Source organism: Phodopus roborovskii, unplaced genomic scaffold, assembly GCF_943737965.1.
Source record: "Phodopus roborovskii unplaced genomic scaffold, PHOROB, whole genome shotgun sequence".
Lineage (NCBI taxonomy): Eukaryota > Metazoa > Chordata > Mammalia > Rodentia > Cricetidae > Phodopus > Phodopus roborovskii.
In genome coordinates, this window is record NW_026126525.1 from 17,040,053 (window position 1) to 17,058,808 (window position 18,756).

Sequence of the window (18,756 nt, forward strand, 5' to 3'; positions counted from 1 at the left end):
GATAATGTGTGTAGATACTCATTTTACTCTAAATGGTAGTCTAGACTATAGCCAGAAAAGCAAAAGTGAATAGAGCCTAGTAAATAAAAAAGCTTCTTAAGGCAATATGGAAACTTATGTTTTTATCATGAGATTAAGATATTTTAATTTAGGATGGAAATGGAGTAGTTTGGGGGGTTTTGTTTGTTTGTTTGAAATTAAGTTCTAATAATACTGGCAGCTGGTCATGGAAGTCACAGGTATTGTGTGAATACTGTTAGTATCACTATGGTCTGTGGTGTGTGTTTCAGCCTGAAATGAATCCTGATATTGTGCGCTGGCTCTCGTGGACTGCTCAAGGCTGTTTATCGCCACTTGCTGCAGCAGTTGGGGGTGTTGCCAGCCAAGAAGTATTAAAAGCTGTGACAGGGAAGTTTTCTCCTTTGTGCCAATGGGTCAGTTCAGATTCTTTCCTATTTCTTTACATGTTGAGCGTTCCTTTCATAATATGAATGTGTTGCTAATTATACCATTGTATAAATATATTAGGAAAGGCAAGTGACATATAATTCCATAACTAAAATTCAAAAACTTAACAGGTGAATATGTTTTGTCTGTTGGGATATAACCTAGTTGTTCCCTCAGATGTATTTCCTATCTTGTTAAATAAAAATAATTTCCTATGCTATAGTTTTTTTACTAGTACCACTCATGTAGCATCTTGGGGCTCCTAGTACTCTTGAAATTGTTCTGTAGAAATTTTGCCATCACAAATCTTCAGGTTTTATTCTTGATACTGCCTGAAGATGGAGAATATAGGAATGATGGAAGCTTAAGAGTGGTGTAAGATTAAAAAAAAAGTCACAAGAACTAAAAACATTTGATCTGTTACCAGAAGGAAACTGGCAGAAAATCTATAGACATTCTTCAGGTCCTTTCTGTTTGAGTTTATTTTGAATATAACATTGCACCCACACAATATCATTTTTCTGCTAAATTATTTTAAATAGATAGCAGGTTGATTGGTGGAAGTCTGTGCAGTTACAACTGTTAACATCGTATGACATATAAGTTATATTTTTAACATAATTGTTTTACAAAGTTAAACGTTAGATTATGTTCAAATTTAAAACACGTTACTTAAATGAAAATATGAGTAAAGTTGGGTTCTTTTAATTGTTTTTGAAATAAATTCTTTTTTGTACTAAAAATGTTGAAACTGTCTTCCTGGATCTTTTCTTCTGTAATTATTATGTATGTGGTTATAGATGACATAAAATAAATCCAGTTGGAAAGTAAGTGCAGAGCAGGTACTTCCTTCACAAGCTAATTGTACTGCTTGTTCAAACATAACTAAAATTGAATGAGACTACCAGAGTTTTTCTGTAGTTAAGAAAAACAGATTTTGAGGTTAAATTTCCTCTGAAGATTTAAAAAAAAAAAATTATCCTTAGTATGAGTAAATGACATGAATGGGATTATATACCTTGTAACAGCTCTTTCAGGTTTTATAGTTTTAAGGATATTGTAATATTTTACATATATTGCCATTTTGTTATTTCTTCCTATGATAGTTAAGTAACTATAGAGAAAAGTAGGGATTTTTTTTTTTTTTTGTGATTTAAGTTTTATGCATAGTTATGTTTTTAATCTTCTCTTTAAGTTGTATCTTGAAGCTGCAGACACTGTGGAATCCCTAGGCAGTCCTGGTCATGAAGAGTTCCTCCCACGGTAATGCTGAAGTCTGTCACAGTTTTTTCTTAGTATCTCTTTAAGAAGCAGAGATTGAGTAATTTTGTGTAAGCACCTGTCTGTGTTAGGTGTCTCTCCTCCTGCTTTACTCCTTGGTTTGTTTCTTTTCTGCCTAGTGGTTAAATACTACAGCAGGACCACTTCTTACTATAACATCCTATATAGTGTTAAGAGTTTTAGATTGTATGAGAATTATTAGCATTCAAATGTTATAATATTATTGGAAAAGATTGCTGTATGTGATTTGTGTGTGTGTGTGTTTGTAAGTAAATCATTTCCCATTTGACGCCATAAATCTTTTTCAAAGTCAGTTAAAACTCTACAGATTTTATTATCCCAGAAAACCACATAACCCAGAGTTGTGCCTTTAGTTTAAAAGAGGTAATAACTCCAAATACCTCCCATAGTTTCTAAGAACTTTTTCAAAATATAGGATGTTAGCAATTGTTTCTCTTGAATACAGTGTAGTGCTTCTTTATCTGCAATTTCCTGAAATTCTAGTTACCTGTAAAATACAAAGAAAGAAAGGAAGAAAATGGAAAAGTACAGAAATAAATTTAAATAACATATAGTTAGGTATAGAGTGTTGACGCTGCACACTGTCCTTTCTTGGTCATGAATCATCCTTCTCTCTGTCCATTAATCCTTTAAGAGTTATCGCTGTAGGTATCAGAGTTTCTTATGTTCAAAATAAGCTGTCAAGTGTGGTAGTATTGATGCTGGCAGTGATAATATACAAAGGAGAAGAAAGTAAGATACAGTCTTTACATGTAAAGTGAATGTTTTTAATCTAAGGGGGGAAAAAAAAGTTTTATGTTGAGCTTGTAAAAATTTGGTCAATCTAGCCAGGTGTGGTTGCCGTGCACATAATTAAGCAAGACCCTGTCACAACACAACAAAAATCAACTAAGCCGAAATTAAATTAAAAAATAAAATTTAGCTGGATAGTGGTGGCATACACCTTTAATCCCAGCACTTCAGAGGCAGAGGCAGGCATATCTTAATGAGTTTAAGGCCAGCCTGGTCTATAAAGCAAATTCCAGGACAACCAGGGCTAAAAGGCCAACCCTGTCTCATAAAACCAAAAATAAAATTTAAAGAGTTGAAAAATCTAACCATAAAATTGCAAAGAAGGGGAAAGAAATGTGTTAATTTTCTTTACCCCAGTATGTGATGTCATAAGTTTATGCACATACTAATATAATTGTGTGTACTTAAGGATCAATATAATTCAAAGCTTCAGACATCTACTGATGATCTTATATTGGATGCCCTGACTATTATAAACTAAAGTCACCTTCATTTAAGTCACATGGATAATTGTGGTCTTTTCTCTTTCAAGGAAGGTAGCTCTTCTTATGAATGGAAGAAAACTTTTTATATTAAAAAGGCTTAATTAAAATTAATTACATCAATTCTCCCTTCCTTGTCCTCTCTCCAATCCTTCCCATGCTCCTCACTCCCTCTGAAATTGATGGTCTCTCTTTTTTTTTTTTAAATTGCCTTTATATATATGCTTAAATATATAGACACAGTCTGCTAAGTCCAGTCAGTATGACTTTTGTGTGTGTAAATTCAGGGCTGTCTGATTTGTATTAGATAACCCATGAGGGAACTCCTCTCTGGAAGCTGACTCTATTAGTGAACTAGTTCTTTGTTTAGGGGTGAAGAGGAATGGAGAAAACTCTTATAGTATATTCTGTTTTAAAGCACAATACTAAATTGTTATTAACTATAATGAAATGTATTTCTTATATCTTTCTGTTTTCTTGATAAATGTTTCTTCAGAGGAGATAGATATGATGCCTTAAGAGCCTGCATTGGAGATACATTGTGTCAGAAGCTACAGAATCTGAATGTCTTCCTAGTAAGTATGAATAAGGATGGGAATAAGTAGTGTGTTCAAACTGCTTTTGACTATCAAGTTGTTTAAAGTCTACTGGATCTAAAAGAGTGTCTGACAAATCATAACCTCCAGAGCTTGAAATATTTACCGTCTGGCCATTTACATAAAAAGTTAGCAATTCATGATGAAGAATTTGTGCATTTCAAAATAAAACATGAATGTAATTAATAGCTTTCAACATTAATGATTTTCTAGAAATACTTTTAAAATGTGGGGGGTTTTTTGTCAGTAAATTAAAAATGAGTAAATGTATTCTCTTTTTTAAAATGTTTTAGTATATTTTGAGAGAAATTTTTCTCAAGAGCATAAAACACTCTTGGCCAGTCTTAAAAAATAATACTTGGCTTTAATAATCATTTTTGTAAAGCAGTATTTTAAAGATTAACAATTGCTACTATGAAGATTTTGCATATAGATAGTACATCTCATAATCAAGTTTCAAAATCTGTTTTACTTAAAATTCTTACTTACACTTTCAGATAAGCTGACAAATGTCTTAAACATGTTTTTTCATACTACCTATTTCTGGGCCTGAGTGTTTTGTTTTGCTTTTCTGTCATTATTTTCTATTCTCTATAGAAAATGAGCTCAGTGTTTAGCTTTTGCTAGGAGTCTTCAAATGTTTTCTGTTTAAAGAAATTATAAGTAATATATTTTCCTTATTTGTTTTGTGCTCCTTTTCTTTTATTAAGACACTTAGAAGGTGTTATGAAACCTGTAAAAGTAAAATCTATCACAAGTGAGTCACAAATGGTCATTTTAAAAAATAGTATTTAATGTAATAGCGTTTAAAAGAAAATTGAATTAAAATTCTTTGTTAAGTGAGCATTGTAGTTTTATTGTTTGACATTTGTACTCAATCTCTTTAATAGGTAGGATGTGGTGCCATTGGCTGCGAAATGTTAAAAAATTTTGCATTACTGGGTGTTGGTACAAGCAGAGAGAAAGGAATGGTAAGATACAAGACTTTGAATAGTTACACATTTATATTTCTATTGTTGCCCTGTTTTGAACTGTTTTGACTATACCAGCCTGTGTTTCAGTGTTTCAGGTAGCTCATTAAACTGAGAATTGGGAGATTTTAATTGTATTTTGATCACTTTTTTTTTTTTTTTTTTTTTTTTTTTGGAGACATTGTTTCTATGTTTAGGTTTGGAACCTATCCTGGCACTCACTCCGCTGGCCTCAAACTCACAGAGATCCATCTGCCTCTGCCTCCCAAGTGCTGGGATTAAAGGTGTGTGCCACTACCACCCAGCCTCTTTTGGTCACTTTTTAAGTGACAATTCTCTGCTTCCCAGTTCTTAACTTTCCGAAATACTCTGAAACTGAAAGTCAACTATCTTTCTTTTTGTAGTCACCATCAAGATTAAAATTAAAAGGAACTTTATTGTCATAGTTTTGCAAACTGAAAACCATGTTGTTATTTTTTATACTATTGTTAACTAGATCTTAACAAGAGAGATAACATTAGAAAATTGCAGAGTACTAATATAGTTGAAATGGTGAGTTTCAAACAGTGGGAGTAATACATACTTAGGTATACAGTTAAAATTCTTCAGACTGAGTTCATTGCAAAATAATGTCATATTTAAAGTATTTTTAACTAGTGGTATTTTACCTTTTAAAATAAAAATTTTTATTAGTGACTTCATATATTTATCTTAGTAACTAACAATGGCACTATACAAGTAACTAAAAAGTATATGTTAATCCATATTTTAGCTTAATCTTGTTTTAAAGGGATTCATTATTACAGTTATAGGTAGGTATATATTTATATTCTCCATGCTTAGCATTTCCTAAACTGTTCCATAAACCACTAGTCTAGTGGCTTAAAAGCTTTTTGATTAAAAAAAAAACAAATCCCTTCTTTACTGTACACTTGTAGGTCACCTGAGTGTTTTGACTGTATGGGCAGTCACAGTGCTTTTAGTAGTTAAAAGTCTGGACAAGAGCTGTAGTGAACAAACCCATTGACATCAGATAGCAAAACAAAGCATGAAATGTGGGCAGGCCACTGTCACTCTGAACACAGAGACTTTCTGTAACAAAACTGTAAGTGTTCATAGATACAGCCAAAGTGGAAAGAGAAATCTCCACTAAAACTTTAAGTAGAAAAGGAAATCACTCACCAGAAACTAAGATTCTTAGTCCATGTTCCATGCTCATATGTGGATCCAATGTTATATTGGATAAAATTTCAAGCAGTGATATTTATTATAGAAAGTTCATGCTCATTGAAACCTCTAGAACTCTTCAAACAGCTATAAAATTCAGTCATAACTGTCCATATAAACCCGCACACATAGACTGTGCAGAACAAACATTCTCCATTGGTGGTTCAGATTTTAAAAGATGCAACTCTGGCCTAGTATGATGGCTCATGAGGTAAAGATACTTGCTGCCAAGCCTGACAACCTAATTTCATCCCATGGGCCCACATAGTAGAAGGAGGAACTGACTCCCACAAGTCATCCTTTGGACCTCCACGTGTGAACCCTGGCACATACAATATGAGCATACACACTCACACACACACACACACACACACACACACACTCTTCACATGTATGCCCTAGTGTGACTTATGCATGTGTGCTCACACGCTCAAATAAATAGGTGTAATTTAAAGAACAAATTAATGGCAGCAGAGAAGGAATCACTTCATAGAAGAATAAGTTATCACAAAAGAATGTAGCACCTGGAGACATATAAAAAAGGAGAATACTTTTGGGAGTAGAAAGATACACATTTTCAAAGGCCTTTAAATTTCAAAACAAAGACAGAGAAGTAGGAACACAAGGAAAAAAAAAAAAAAAAAGAACCTTGATGATTTTCCCAAACTATATCCTGTACAGTCAGTAGACTTAAGCTACAATAGTGAAGCTACAATAGTGAAGTTGACAAGGTACACAAAGGTTATAGAAGAAAAGAGACGTATGTAGCAGGCAGTGCAAGACAGTAATGGAAATTAGCTTTAGAATGAAAGGGAAAATGACCATAGCCTACATTTCTGTATTTATCTTTCAAGGAGGGCATAGTAAAGTATTGACATGTAAATGAAAAATAATCTTACATGGTGTAGGCATGATGAAGGATAAGCAATGAGATTTATGAACATTCACGTATATAGTCAAGTGAAATGATTTATTTTTAACTCTTTTAAGAATTACTGATTTAAAATTGTGAAAATGATTTTTACAAATCTTACTAAGGTGTTTTGTTTGAACATGGAAACGATAACTTAATTAAACCTATCTCCTTGCACATACTATTCAAAACGAAGCTATATTCTAGCCCCCCCCCCTTTTTTTTTTCTTTGAGTTAATATCTTGCTGAGTTGCCTAGGCTTGCTTTAAATTTACTTTGTAGTTTAGGTAGGCTTTGTAGTTAAAATCCTTCTGCCTCAGCCTGCCCAGCAGTTGGGATTTCTAGAAGAAAAGTGGTATGACCCAAAATTTTGAACTACATAAAAATGTTTAACTTTGGTTAGTCTAGTAGAAGACAAAGTGAAAAGAATAAAAAGCAGGGTTTCAGGAAACAAAGGGTCAAAGCATCATTAATCGCAGTCATTAATTAGGAGGTATTGTGAGCCTTTAAAAGACAGTGTTTAGCTTTGTGTTGAACATTCATCACTAACAAGCACCTGAGAGAAACATTCAAATAAGGAAAGATGTTTTGGTCATGGTTTTAGAAGTTTCAGTTATAAGTCTTTTGACTATCATTGTAGGCTTACAGTGAAGCAGGCATCATGGTGGGAACATCTTAAAGCTTCTTACCTCATAGAAGCCCAGAATTAAAGACACACTGAGCCTTTTTGCAGACACTGTATCCAACCCTATTTGTAGTTGTTAAATTGAAAGAGATATCCTCTATATCAGGCACATATATCAGGAAAATTATTAAAAGAAGACCAGTGTGTGAACCCTAGTCAACACCTGACTGGAGTCCATGCTGATCAGTGCTATACCTAGGCCAGTCTTCTTAAATCTAGATTAGCACATGACACCTTCAATACTGTGCACATTATCTTGCCTCTTTCCTATCTTGGCTTTTGTTTCCTTTCACCTTTTAGGATTAGAACCTAAGCTTTCTTCAGGGGCTAAATTGCAAGAATTTAGGTCTATAGATAAATTACCTTTGACAGCTACTTGGCTCTGCCCTAGGAACATGCTAATAGCCACAGACACAAAAATTATTTTAAAAAATACTCCACTGTCTTGCAGTTTATAAGTCCTGTCTTGGACTAAGTTGGACTAAGTTGCTCATTGAGTAAACATTAATTGGAATTATCTAACTGTGATAGCATATTATTGGCAACCATTCAGGATTTTATTTTTGTTATGACCTTTACTAGAAAAAATTAATGTGAGGATACTGTTTCAGTCATAGTAAGAAATGCAGCTTTCTTTGTTTTGTTCTCCTCTGATACAAGGTTACAGTTACAGATCCTGACTTGATAGAAAAATCCAACCTAAATAGACAGTTCCTGTTTCGTCCTCATCACATACAGGTGAGTAACTGTTTTCTTCTCATGAATAGATAATGGTTGCAGGGTAAATTCTGTCCTTTGTTAGACTCTTAAGAGAAAGAACAAAGTGTTCTTTAGGAAGAACAAAATTGAGAAAATAAAAAATTACATTTTACACATAATAAAGTTGATTTCTGCATTGAATTTTGGGTATTAAGATGTGAGTTGCAAAACATGAGTGGTACTTTTCATTCTGTAATCACTGAAAGCAAGTTCTCTAATTTGAGGTTTTAACAAAGCACAAATTTTAACTCTACTTTTTCTTTTTGTTATAAAACAGTTAAGGTTTATTTAATATTTAAAAGTGCTGTACTGTTTTTTATTTATCATCTTTTATTGTAAAAGACTTCTTAGTTTTCTCTCAAAACATTGAAATCAGGAAAAGCAGCAGACAGTAGGCAGGGCATGGTAGCTCATTCCTTTAATCATTGTACTCAGGCAGAGGCATGTAGAGCTCTTGAGTTCCAAGCCAGGCTCATCTCCATACTGAGTAACAGGCTAGTCATAGTTACATGGTGAAATCCTCTATCAACAAACAGTACAGAAAAGAGTGAAATGTGTTAATCAAAACCATGCGCTTTAGGTTTAAATGTTTCCCTTGAATTGTCAACTCATTATCAGTCTTAGGAAATGAAGTTTAGGCATGTTATGAACAAGAAGTGTCTACAGTAGGTATCGTAGTTAACCTGATATCCTCTTGTATAAGTACAAAAGCCATGGTAATGGAGCCTCCTGTCTGTGAATTAAAATGTCCTATTAAAACAGGTCTCTTGTGTGTTATCTCTAGGTGAACAATGAAGACCTGTTTATTAATTTCCTGAGTTCTAAGAATTTCTGACTTCGTTTTTACAGTAAAAGTAAAACATATTAGCCTCATAGATCCAGAAGAGACGGAAAGACCATTGACTCAGTTGCACAAATCCAAAGGATGCTGTAAAGGAATGTAGATTTAGAGGCAGTATTCAAAGTGGGCCTTCATAGCACCTGAAATGACACAATGATTCTGATGGCTAAACCTTTAATTTAAAAATAATTATTTTTAAGATTTAAATAGTATTTTTTTAATGTTTTAAAAACTCTAAAGCACTTTGCTGCACAATGAAGTATATGTAAATTCAGTCTTAGTTCATCTTTTCTGTTTAACGTTTATTCCTTCTGTTTTTATTTGTTACTTGTTTAGAAACCTAAAAGCTATACTGCTGCTGAAGCAACTGTGAAAATAAATCCTCAATTAAAAATAGATGCACACCTGAACAAAGTTTGTCCAGCCACTGAAAGTATATACAGTGATGAATTTTATACTAAGCAAGATATCATTATTACAGCACTAGATAATGTGGAAGCCAGGAGATATGTAGACAGGTATGTTCTTGAAATTCAAGTGCATAAAGAACCAGTTTAATTTTTATTTTTGTTTTTCACCCTCACTTTTGAAAAATTACCAAATTTTCTGATTATATCTTATGCCACTAATAGTACTACTCAAATTCAAGCATGATGGTAATTTCCTGTTAGTAAAATTCAATATTGATGAAACATCCTGAATGTTTTTCATGCAATACCTGGCCCTTGCTCCCACCTTCCATATGCCCAAACTTCCCTGGCTGTCCTTATTCTAACTATCTGTGCCTTCTTTGGAGTCTTCAAAGGCCTTTTTACCTTAGGAACTACATTGGTTTTGGCCTCAGGAAATTTTATTTCTCTTCCTCCAAAATTCTTCTCCCCAAATGTACCTTTCTTAAAACAGATGTTATCAGCCTTTCTTAGAACTTTTTCATTGTGACATTTTGTGTTTGTTCCTTTCTTCACTACCTCTTTCACCCAGAGACCATTTATTTCCACCCCTGTATCTTCAGTGCCAGTTATCTCATTCATTCAGGGTGATTTATGAAGTCAGTAATTGAATTAATCATTATATGACTACAGTGTTAGGATACTAGAGCATATAAAGAGGATTACCAGTTGAGAAATGAGAACGAAGACGAATTTTGAGCAGAAGAAAGGAAAAAAAAAGGAAAACAATATTTCATTTATTGTTGGGTGTATGTTTATATGTTAGGAGGTTGTGTACAAAAGAAATGTAAGAAAAACATGACTAATGAAAGTATTTAGTTAGTACTGTTTAGGATAAAGACCAGTAGAGAAAATACAATGTGGTAGAGCTTAGAGTTACAAAATAACCAAATAACAAATAAAAAATAAGTGAAGAAAGAATAATACTGTAGTTAATAATTAAGGTGGAAATATTAAAACCCCCAGGATTTGGTAGAAGTAGAAAGAATAGAAATTATTATGTTGAACAACAAATTGTATGTATGTGATGGGCTAGGAAGTAGAACTGGGTCATGTTCTGTTTCCTACAATACTGCATTCAGAAATTGTGTCAGCATGTGTGATATTCACTTGCTCACTTTTGTGTTTTGTTTTGTCTTTTTTTTTTTTTTTTTTTTTTTTAACATATTTTGTCTCCAAATAGCCGTTGCTTAGCAAATCTACGGCCTCTCCTAGATTCTGGAACAATGGGCACAAAGGGGCATACTGAAATCATTGTGCCTCAATTGACTGAATCTTACAACAGTCATGTAAGTCAGTATACTGAATAAATGTCTGTTTTATATCATAATATTTGTCTTCATTGAGGAATTGGTGAATTTGGCTTTGCTTATTAATCTTGGTTTTAGCTCTGACAGTCAAGTTAATACATATGTGCATCTGCATTTTTAAATATGTTGAAAGAGGTTTCAGTGTGTGTTCAGAGTGTAAGGTGATATACCTGTGTGGAGGCCAGAATTCCATGTCAGGTATCTTTCTCTATTGTACTCTCATTTTTTGGCCCAACTGACTGGCCAGCAAGGGCAGGAATTACCCCACCCCAACCCCCACCTCCCACTCCCATCCAGACCCCTGTCTCTGCCTGTCCTTGTTGGATTATAAGCACATACTTCCACACCAGCTTTTACATGGGTGCTTGACAGCTAACATAGGCCCTCATGCTTACACAGCTAACTTTTAATGAACTGAGTCATCTCCCTGTCCCTAAATACAATTTTTTAGAAAACTTCAAAAAAAATTGTCCTTTCTGGAATAGTTTTATTATTTCTCAAAACTTTTAAGTTTTCTAATAACCCTAGGTTTTAAAAAGCTTTTAGGAAAAAAAAAATAGAAGAAGAAGAAGCTTTTAGAAGCGAACTTTTGGATTAAAAATAGGACTGCCACCAAAGACTTGGAATCATATCTATTTGCTTTTTGTTTGTTTGTTTTGTTTTGTTTTGTTTTATTGAGTAAGATATTAGATGGCATATAAAGAATGAACAATACAAGTATTCTTAATAGCTGTGTACTAATTTATGATGTTTATCTCATAAGAATTTATAGCCCAAACATGCATTATTAGAAATATTTGTGAAACCTGGCAACTTACCCAGAATCTACCTGAAAAAGTCAGATTCTTCAGTGGTGGGAACCAAGCTCTGTCGGTGTGTGTGTGTGTATGATAGATCATAAAATGTAACATTTGACTCCCATAAATGATTTTACAATTTATATTGTTAAATTTGAGACTATATCTAGGAAATAATTGTAGGCTTTATAATTTTTAAATTTATAATTCAAGTGAAATAGTTCAAGGTATATGGTTTTTATAAATAGCAGTGTCCCTTGATTTAAAGAATTGTTTAAGATAGCAGATTTCTTTAATTCTTAGGGTTCACTGTTTTCCTCTGTTTCATGAATAGATTGATGCATGTATTGATGATACTATAGTAGATTAAGGTGTGTTTATTAGTGTATTAAACAGAGGGAAATGATGATATGCAGAATGCCATGGGAAGATTTTCAAAGTAGGGAATTCTTTCATTGTGTTACTTTTGCTAAAATTTCTTCTATTTTTTTTTAATTTCAAATTCTTATATAACAGGATCTAATATTCTTAATAGTGTCCCTCTTTGAAATGTAAAATATTATTGGAAGCTCATAAGTCAACAAATTAAAATACATATCTCTAAGTAAAAAAAAAAGGCATAAATTGAGACATTTTTGACTGAGTAGATCAGTAAGCTGAAGCTATAAACATAGCCTCTAATAGACAAGATCTTCAGAGGTGCTTGCTCTGGTGAGAAAGCTTAATCATTCCCATTTATATAACACCTATTTTCTCTAGAAACTACCAAGAGTCCTATTCTCAAATATTTTTCTTCATGTAGAGACCTGGAGTATGCTGAGAATTTATATATTAAGGATTCTTGAATTGCTTTCCAAACATGTCACCTGAATTTTAGGGAAAGAAAAACGTGACTGATGTATAGTGATCTGCCAGTAGGACTTTCTGCTACACCACACAAGTACCCAGTGATAAATAACAATAGGATTTTTATTTTCTAATAGCGGGACCCCCCAGAAGAGGAAATACCGTTTTGTACTCTAAAGTCCTTTCCAGCTGCTATTGAACATACTATCCAGTGGGCAAGAGACAAGGTAAAAGTTCTCAATCAATTTGTCTTCTCTGAAGTAGAAAAGGCAGTATTTTAACTTCTAAATATATTTGAGTTTTTTGTTTTGGTTTTTCCTTTACAGTTTGAAAGTTCCTTTTCCCACAAGCCTTCCTTGTTTAACAAATTTTGGCAAGCCTACCCTTCTGCAGAAGACATCTTACAGGTAAAAATTAATGCCTTTTACTACAGACCTAAATATTTTATGTCATGATAACATTATTTGCCAGTTACTTGAAAATAAAATCTTTCTGCAAAAATAAGAATGGCCTAAAAACTCCTGGATTTAGGTCACTGATAGCCTTTTTTAAGTTTAATTGAACTGTATGTCATTGACCTTCAAATGTTAGTTTTTGTTATTCAACCCAATGAGGATATGATAATAATGAGAAGAGAGCAACAGATAATCAAAGGGCTTGGTAAACTCTGGGGAAAAACTTCAGGTCAATTCAAGTAAAAATAATCATGACTGGACAGTAATCTCATTGTTCTCATAATAAGGCCAACTTCAAAGATACTGCCTTGCATTTCTTTAGCATATATAAGTAAAAACGTCAATTTTGTATTGACTATTATTCCTAGGACTCCATATACTTAAGGACCATTTTGGTACATAGTCCCTTACACATAGGAAAATGTGAAGGTATGTCATGAATTAAGGAACTTCAAATATGAAATTTCATTTGCTGTCTCCAACTATTCTACTCACAATGAAAGAAAGAAAGACAAGGGCTTGAAAAAAAAAAGAATGAAAATGAAAAGACTAAACCCATAAATCTATCTCTCAGGCTTTTACTTTTTCTTTTGAAATGTATTTATGCTTGTAATTGAAAGTATTTCGTTTTTCTTTGTTCTCCTCTTATTCTAGAAGATACAAGATGGACAGAGTTTGGAAGGCTGTTTTCAAGTTATTAAACTACTTAGCAGAAGACCTAGAAATTGGTCCCAGTGTGTAGAATTAGCAAGACTAAAGTTTGAAAAATATTTTAACCATAAGGTAGGTATGCATTCTGAGACCTTAAGCAAAGATCTGTCCTTGGTTAATTTCTTTATTATTAATGGCCCTAGCTTAAAGTGTCTGTTATTTTCCTTTACCAAGCCTTTCACAAATAAATACTAAGTTAGCTGAGAGTAAGGCTAGGCATATGACCAATTTCCCTGTGAATGTTACTATCAAAACATTTTACTTCTACTTAACAGCTTGATTGTCAGCTATGCATTGAACTGACCCTAAATACAAAGTTGGGTTTGGGATAACTTTTCTCTCTAGGTAATAGGAGTGCATTAATTCCCTAGTCTAAAGAAGTTTGTTCAGAATAGAAACAAGAGACTGATAATTCAGATGGAAATTCTGTTTGAAATTTGTTCTTTCCAGCCATAACTCATAAACACATCTCATGTGTTTTCTTTGTCTGAAAATCTAAAATGATTAAATGTACATTGCATAGTAGTGGTAGGCATCAAATAAGCTAATCCATATAGAACATTTAGGGTAGGCCAAAGCACATACTCAGTAATACTAGTTGTTACTCTTGATTGCAGTCACGTAGCTAACAGACTGTGTCCTATATTTTTTTTTTTAATCCCTCCCTTAGGCCCATACCTTATACACTCATCTTTTAAATACAGTCTGGAGTACACTTGTCTTTTCACTTTCTGCATGGTTTGCTTTTTAGAGAAACTATCTAAGTTCATGTCTCACCAAGAAATAGGACTTGTTTCCTTCATATTCTACCTGTTTTTGTCATAATTACCAGTGACCTTTTGTTTCTCTTTACTCTTTTTAGTTTATATCTTTTGTGATTGTGTTTTTGTTTGGTTGGAGCTTTGTTTTTATTATTATATTTTTAATTATTTGTTTTTGTAGGAGGGAGGCATATGCTTATGCCACACTACTCATGTTCATGTGGAGGGTATAAAGGCAAATTACAGGAATCATTTCAATCCACTGTGTGTGCCCTAGGGATCAAACTCAGGTTACCATGCTTGGCTGTCAGCAGCTTTATTTGCTATGTTTGGTTGATTTTTATTTTATCATCATCATTATTATTATAATTATTGAAAAAAACATGGAAATAGTATGGAGCACTAGCCCTGTTTTAGTTTATTTTTTTTTTTATTATAGAAGGGGAGGAAAAAAATGGAAATAAAAGAGAATAGTTGATAGTAATGTTAATAGTAATCGTTATTTACTTTACCTAAATTTAAGCTTTATTTACAGATCTGTATCACATTCTCACCCTCTTCCAAGCACATATTAAGTCTTTAATTTTGAAATGCTGAATGCCATTTTTTTATATTTATTCAAAGGGTTAGCTCTTGGAAATAAGCAAAATTATGAATAAAATATGCCATGTGGGTGAAGTCGTCAATATTCATTCACGTTTGCTATAAGAAAACTGTCATGGCAGAACAGAGGAAACATAAACTGACTCATGTATGGCTACAAGACCTCACTGTGTTTTTTAAAGTTTGCTTGATTTATGAAGCCTGAACAAATATGAACAAAGTGTATTTTCTTAATTTCATTTTCCCCTTCAGATAACAACAAATAGCAGGGAATTCTTTTTTCTCTCTTTTAGGCTCTGCAGCTTCTTCACTGTTTTCCTCTGGAAACACGATTAAAAGATGGCAGTGAGTATAAGTATCAAGAAGAAACTATAATGTAACCTAACTAGATATGAACAATGTATATTGAAAACAATATTTCATCTTTTTAACAGGTTTGTTTTGGCAGTCACCAAAAAGGCCACCTTCTCCAATAAAATTTGATTTAAATGAAACTTTGTAAGTATATATGTATATTTTCACTGTAAATCACTATACCATGCCTGGTCTTGAGTGTTAAATGATTGAAACTCTCTTTTTTTTAAAAAAAAAAAAAAAATTATTTAAATTAGAAACAATCTTAACTTACATATCAATCCCAGTTCCCTCTCCCTCCTATCCTCCCAAGGCCCCCACCACCACCCCCATCCCATCCCCCATCCACTCCCCAGGGAAGGATCCATCAAAGTCTGTCAAGTCATTTGAATAGGGCCTCGACCCTCCCCCCATGTGTCTGACCTAAGAGAGTATCCTTCCATGGGGAATGGGCTCCCGAAGTCTGTTTGTGCAAAATCACCCCTACTTTTGCCCATAAGAAAATAAAATGATAACAAACATCCCTACACTAAATAAAGCTAAGATGCTTAAGGTAGGAAAAGCAATTAGTACTAGCTGCCTAAATGAATATAGGTAGGATTTAGGTTGTCTCTGTGTCTCTACCTATATGTGTACACTGTTTTTTTTTTTGTTGTTGTTCTTGTTATTGTTTTGGTTTGTTTTCCATTTTGGTTTGGTTTGGTTTTTCAAGACAGGGTTTCTCTGTATTGCTTTGGGGCCTGTCCTAGAACTTACTCTGTAGACTAGGCTGGCCTCCAATTCACAGAGATCCTCCCGTCTCTTCCTCCTGAGTGCTGGGATTCAAGGTGTGTACCACCGACGCCCAGCATGTGTACTCTATTTTGAGATTGAACTTAATGTGTGTATATTCTCATCAGACACCTAGCTTACTAACCTCTTTTCTACAAATAACACTCTGCTTAATTGCATGCTTCAGAACTCAAGTTATGTTATGATAAATTGCCTTTCCAATACAACATTCCCATTTTTGTTTTTAAGTAAATTATTTTGCTTTGTTCAAACCTAATGTATTCTCTCATTCCTTCCTGATATTTTCTCATGAATTCTCTCATTCCTTCCTGATGTTTTCTCATGAATTCAAAGGAATTTTCTCCAATTATTCTAATAGTTATACCTTTTTTACTCACTTTTCTCTTTACGATATTGCTAGTGACTACTTGAATATTATGAGTGTTTTTGATAAGCATTTTTGCTTCAAAAGAAAATTTGGTATTTTCTTCTAGACAAGAATTTCATTGTCTTAACTTTAAAAAGGGTAAAAATTAACTATGAAACAAAAATTCTTTGAATGTAATTCTTAGTGTTAATCCAAAGGTTGCATTTCTACTGACTTAAATATCTTCTTTAAAATTGCCATTCAAACTGCTTTTTATTTTCATTTCAAAAGGCATCTCAGCTTTCTTCAGAGTGCTGCAAAACTATATGCTACGATATATTGCATTCCATTTTCAGAAAAGGTAAGATACTATCTAGGACCTAGCAAATGATTCAGAACCCAAATTGAATTGGATGGTGACATCGAAATGTGTTTTTAGCTCATAAGTCTTACTTCCTTCCTTTTGTTTGTTTGGGACATGAGCTCACACAGCTGAGATTTGTGTAGAGTTCCCTGTGCAACTGGAACTCACTGTAAGTGCCACCTGCTCCTGCCTTCACCTCATAAGCACATGGACAGTAGGCATGCACTTTCATGCCCAGCTAGAATCATTCTTTTGGATCAAAAAGAAAACCATTTTATTTATGTTGTGTTACTGTCCATTCTAACTTGCAGTGCTGATAAATAAGAAACTACTAGTTTTTCTTTCTGATTTAAATGTTGCAAAAGTATTTATGAAAAGTAATCATACTTAGGTAATAAAATATTTATGGCCTGTTTACCTATTTCTGTTGTTCTAGTTACTCTGAATTAGAAATCGTGAGCCATTTTATAGCAATTTAAAAACACTTCACAGAGATAGATTCTTTTTTCCTCTGTCTTCCTCTTGTTAACTTTTGTACATTTTCATACTTTAGACTCACACCCAGCAGGTTCCCTACACTTTGGAGAGAGAGCACATGTGCATAGGATACCTTTCTGTTCAAATGAGTGTTAGAGTTAAATAATTTCTGCCTTCAAGAAAAAAAGGGGGGGCTTAGTTTTTTTGAGGAAAAAAAGGGGGGCTTAGATTTTGTCGCTATCTTGTTTGAAATAGTGTTTTACTAGGTAAATATACAAACTCCAAAACTAGCTTCAAATTTGAGGTCCTTTCCCTTCAGCCTTTTAACTGTTGGATTATAAGCATGTGCTACCAAACCTGGATCTGTATTATAGGTATGCCTATTAAAATAGGTGACTCTTTCTGGAAAGTTAGATATCACATAAAGGTTCAGGAATAAATAATAGTGTTCAGTTTTGTATTACAAGGTTTGCCTCAAAAGCATTGTTTTCATAGGCACTTCATAGTAGTAAATGTAGGTGCAGGTTCATTCATATCAACTTGAACTATTATTGTTTCTTCTCATTGTACAAATTTGCTTAGTTTTTAGAGTATAACATTAGTCAGGAGAGGTCACCCTTTGACACTGAGGATATGGCAATGTGGTCCCTTTTTTAAAATTTGCAAGAAAGTCAAAAATTTTGTTTGTTAACTAAAGTACATTTTCAGTCCAAGCCTCCTTTCCCCCCCTAGTCTTTTGGCTGATAATTCTGGCAAAATGTTAACTGTTTCAAATGGATATAAGTACACAAGTGATATGTTGTTTAATTAAGTTGCTAAATAGTTAATGTGATAAAAATACCTTTTTAAAATTATTTTTCTTATTTTTCTTATTTTACATATCAATCCTAGTTCCCTCTCCCTCCCTCCCATGGTCCCCCCCCCCAGGCCCCTCCTTTCCCATCCCTCCCAACTCCACAGGGAGGGTGATGCCTACCAGGAGGGATCAGCAAAATCTGTCAAGTCATTTAGAGTAGGGACTAGGCCCTCCCTCTTGCCTCTAGGTTAAGGGAGTATCCCTCCATGGGGAATGTACTCCCAAAGAAAAGGACCTTTTTTAAATGGAGTTTTTAACCTCAAATTCAGAGTTCAAAGACATGTTGATAAAATTAACTTTTTTTTTTTAATAAATAAAACAGGACTTATCAGTGGATACTCTCATGGATATTCTTTCAGAAGTTAAAATTCAGGAATTCAAACCTTCCAACAAGGTAATACAGAAGTCCATTCTCTTAGCCAGCTAGTGATTATTAAACTGCTGCTTATAGCAAATCCCATTCTCAACCTGGAGAATTCCGTAATGATCATTGTTTGTCTTTAAGTACATTTTATTCCAAGGAGAAGATGGGTTATAACAGAAATGCAGCCGGAGCCTGCTCTAGCTGACCTGCCACTTGGACTGGTGCTGAGTAGACAGAACAGCTCTCTATTTTAATC

At 33.7% G+C, this 18,756-nt stretch overlaps 1 protein-coding gene across 1 annotated transcript in view; it reads left to right on the plus strand.

Moving 5' to 3' along the window:
• The window catches only part of Uba6 (ubiquitin like modifier activating enzyme 6), a 60,940-nt gene that overhangs the window by 27,980 nt on the left and 14,204 nt on the right, over positions 1-18,756 (plus strand). The window contains exons 14-27 of the mRNA XM_051198646.1: positions 291-434; positions 1,643-1,710; positions 3,520-3,598; positions 4,510-4,590; positions 8,076-8,153; positions 9,352-9,533; positions 10,648-10,753; positions 12,555-12,644; positions 12,744-12,824; positions 13,527-13,655; positions 15,241-15,292; positions 15,382-15,445; positions 16,731-16,800; positions 18,459-18,530. Coding sequence (XP_051054603.1) covers positions 291-434; positions 1,643-1,710; positions 3,520-3,598; positions 4,510-4,590; positions 8,076-8,153; positions 9,352-9,533; positions 10,648-10,753; positions 12,555-12,644; positions 12,744-12,824; positions 13,527-13,655; positions 15,241-15,292; positions 15,382-15,445; positions 16,731-16,800; positions 18,459-18,530 — 1,296 coding nt within the window. The remainder of the gene's footprint in view (positions 1-290; positions 435-1,642; positions 1,711-3,519; positions 3,599-4,509; positions 4,591-8,075; positions 8,154-9,351; positions 9,534-10,647; positions 10,754-12,554; positions 12,645-12,743; positions 12,825-13,526; positions 13,656-15,240; positions 15,293-15,381; positions 15,446-16,730; positions 16,801-18,458; positions 18,531-18,756) is intronic.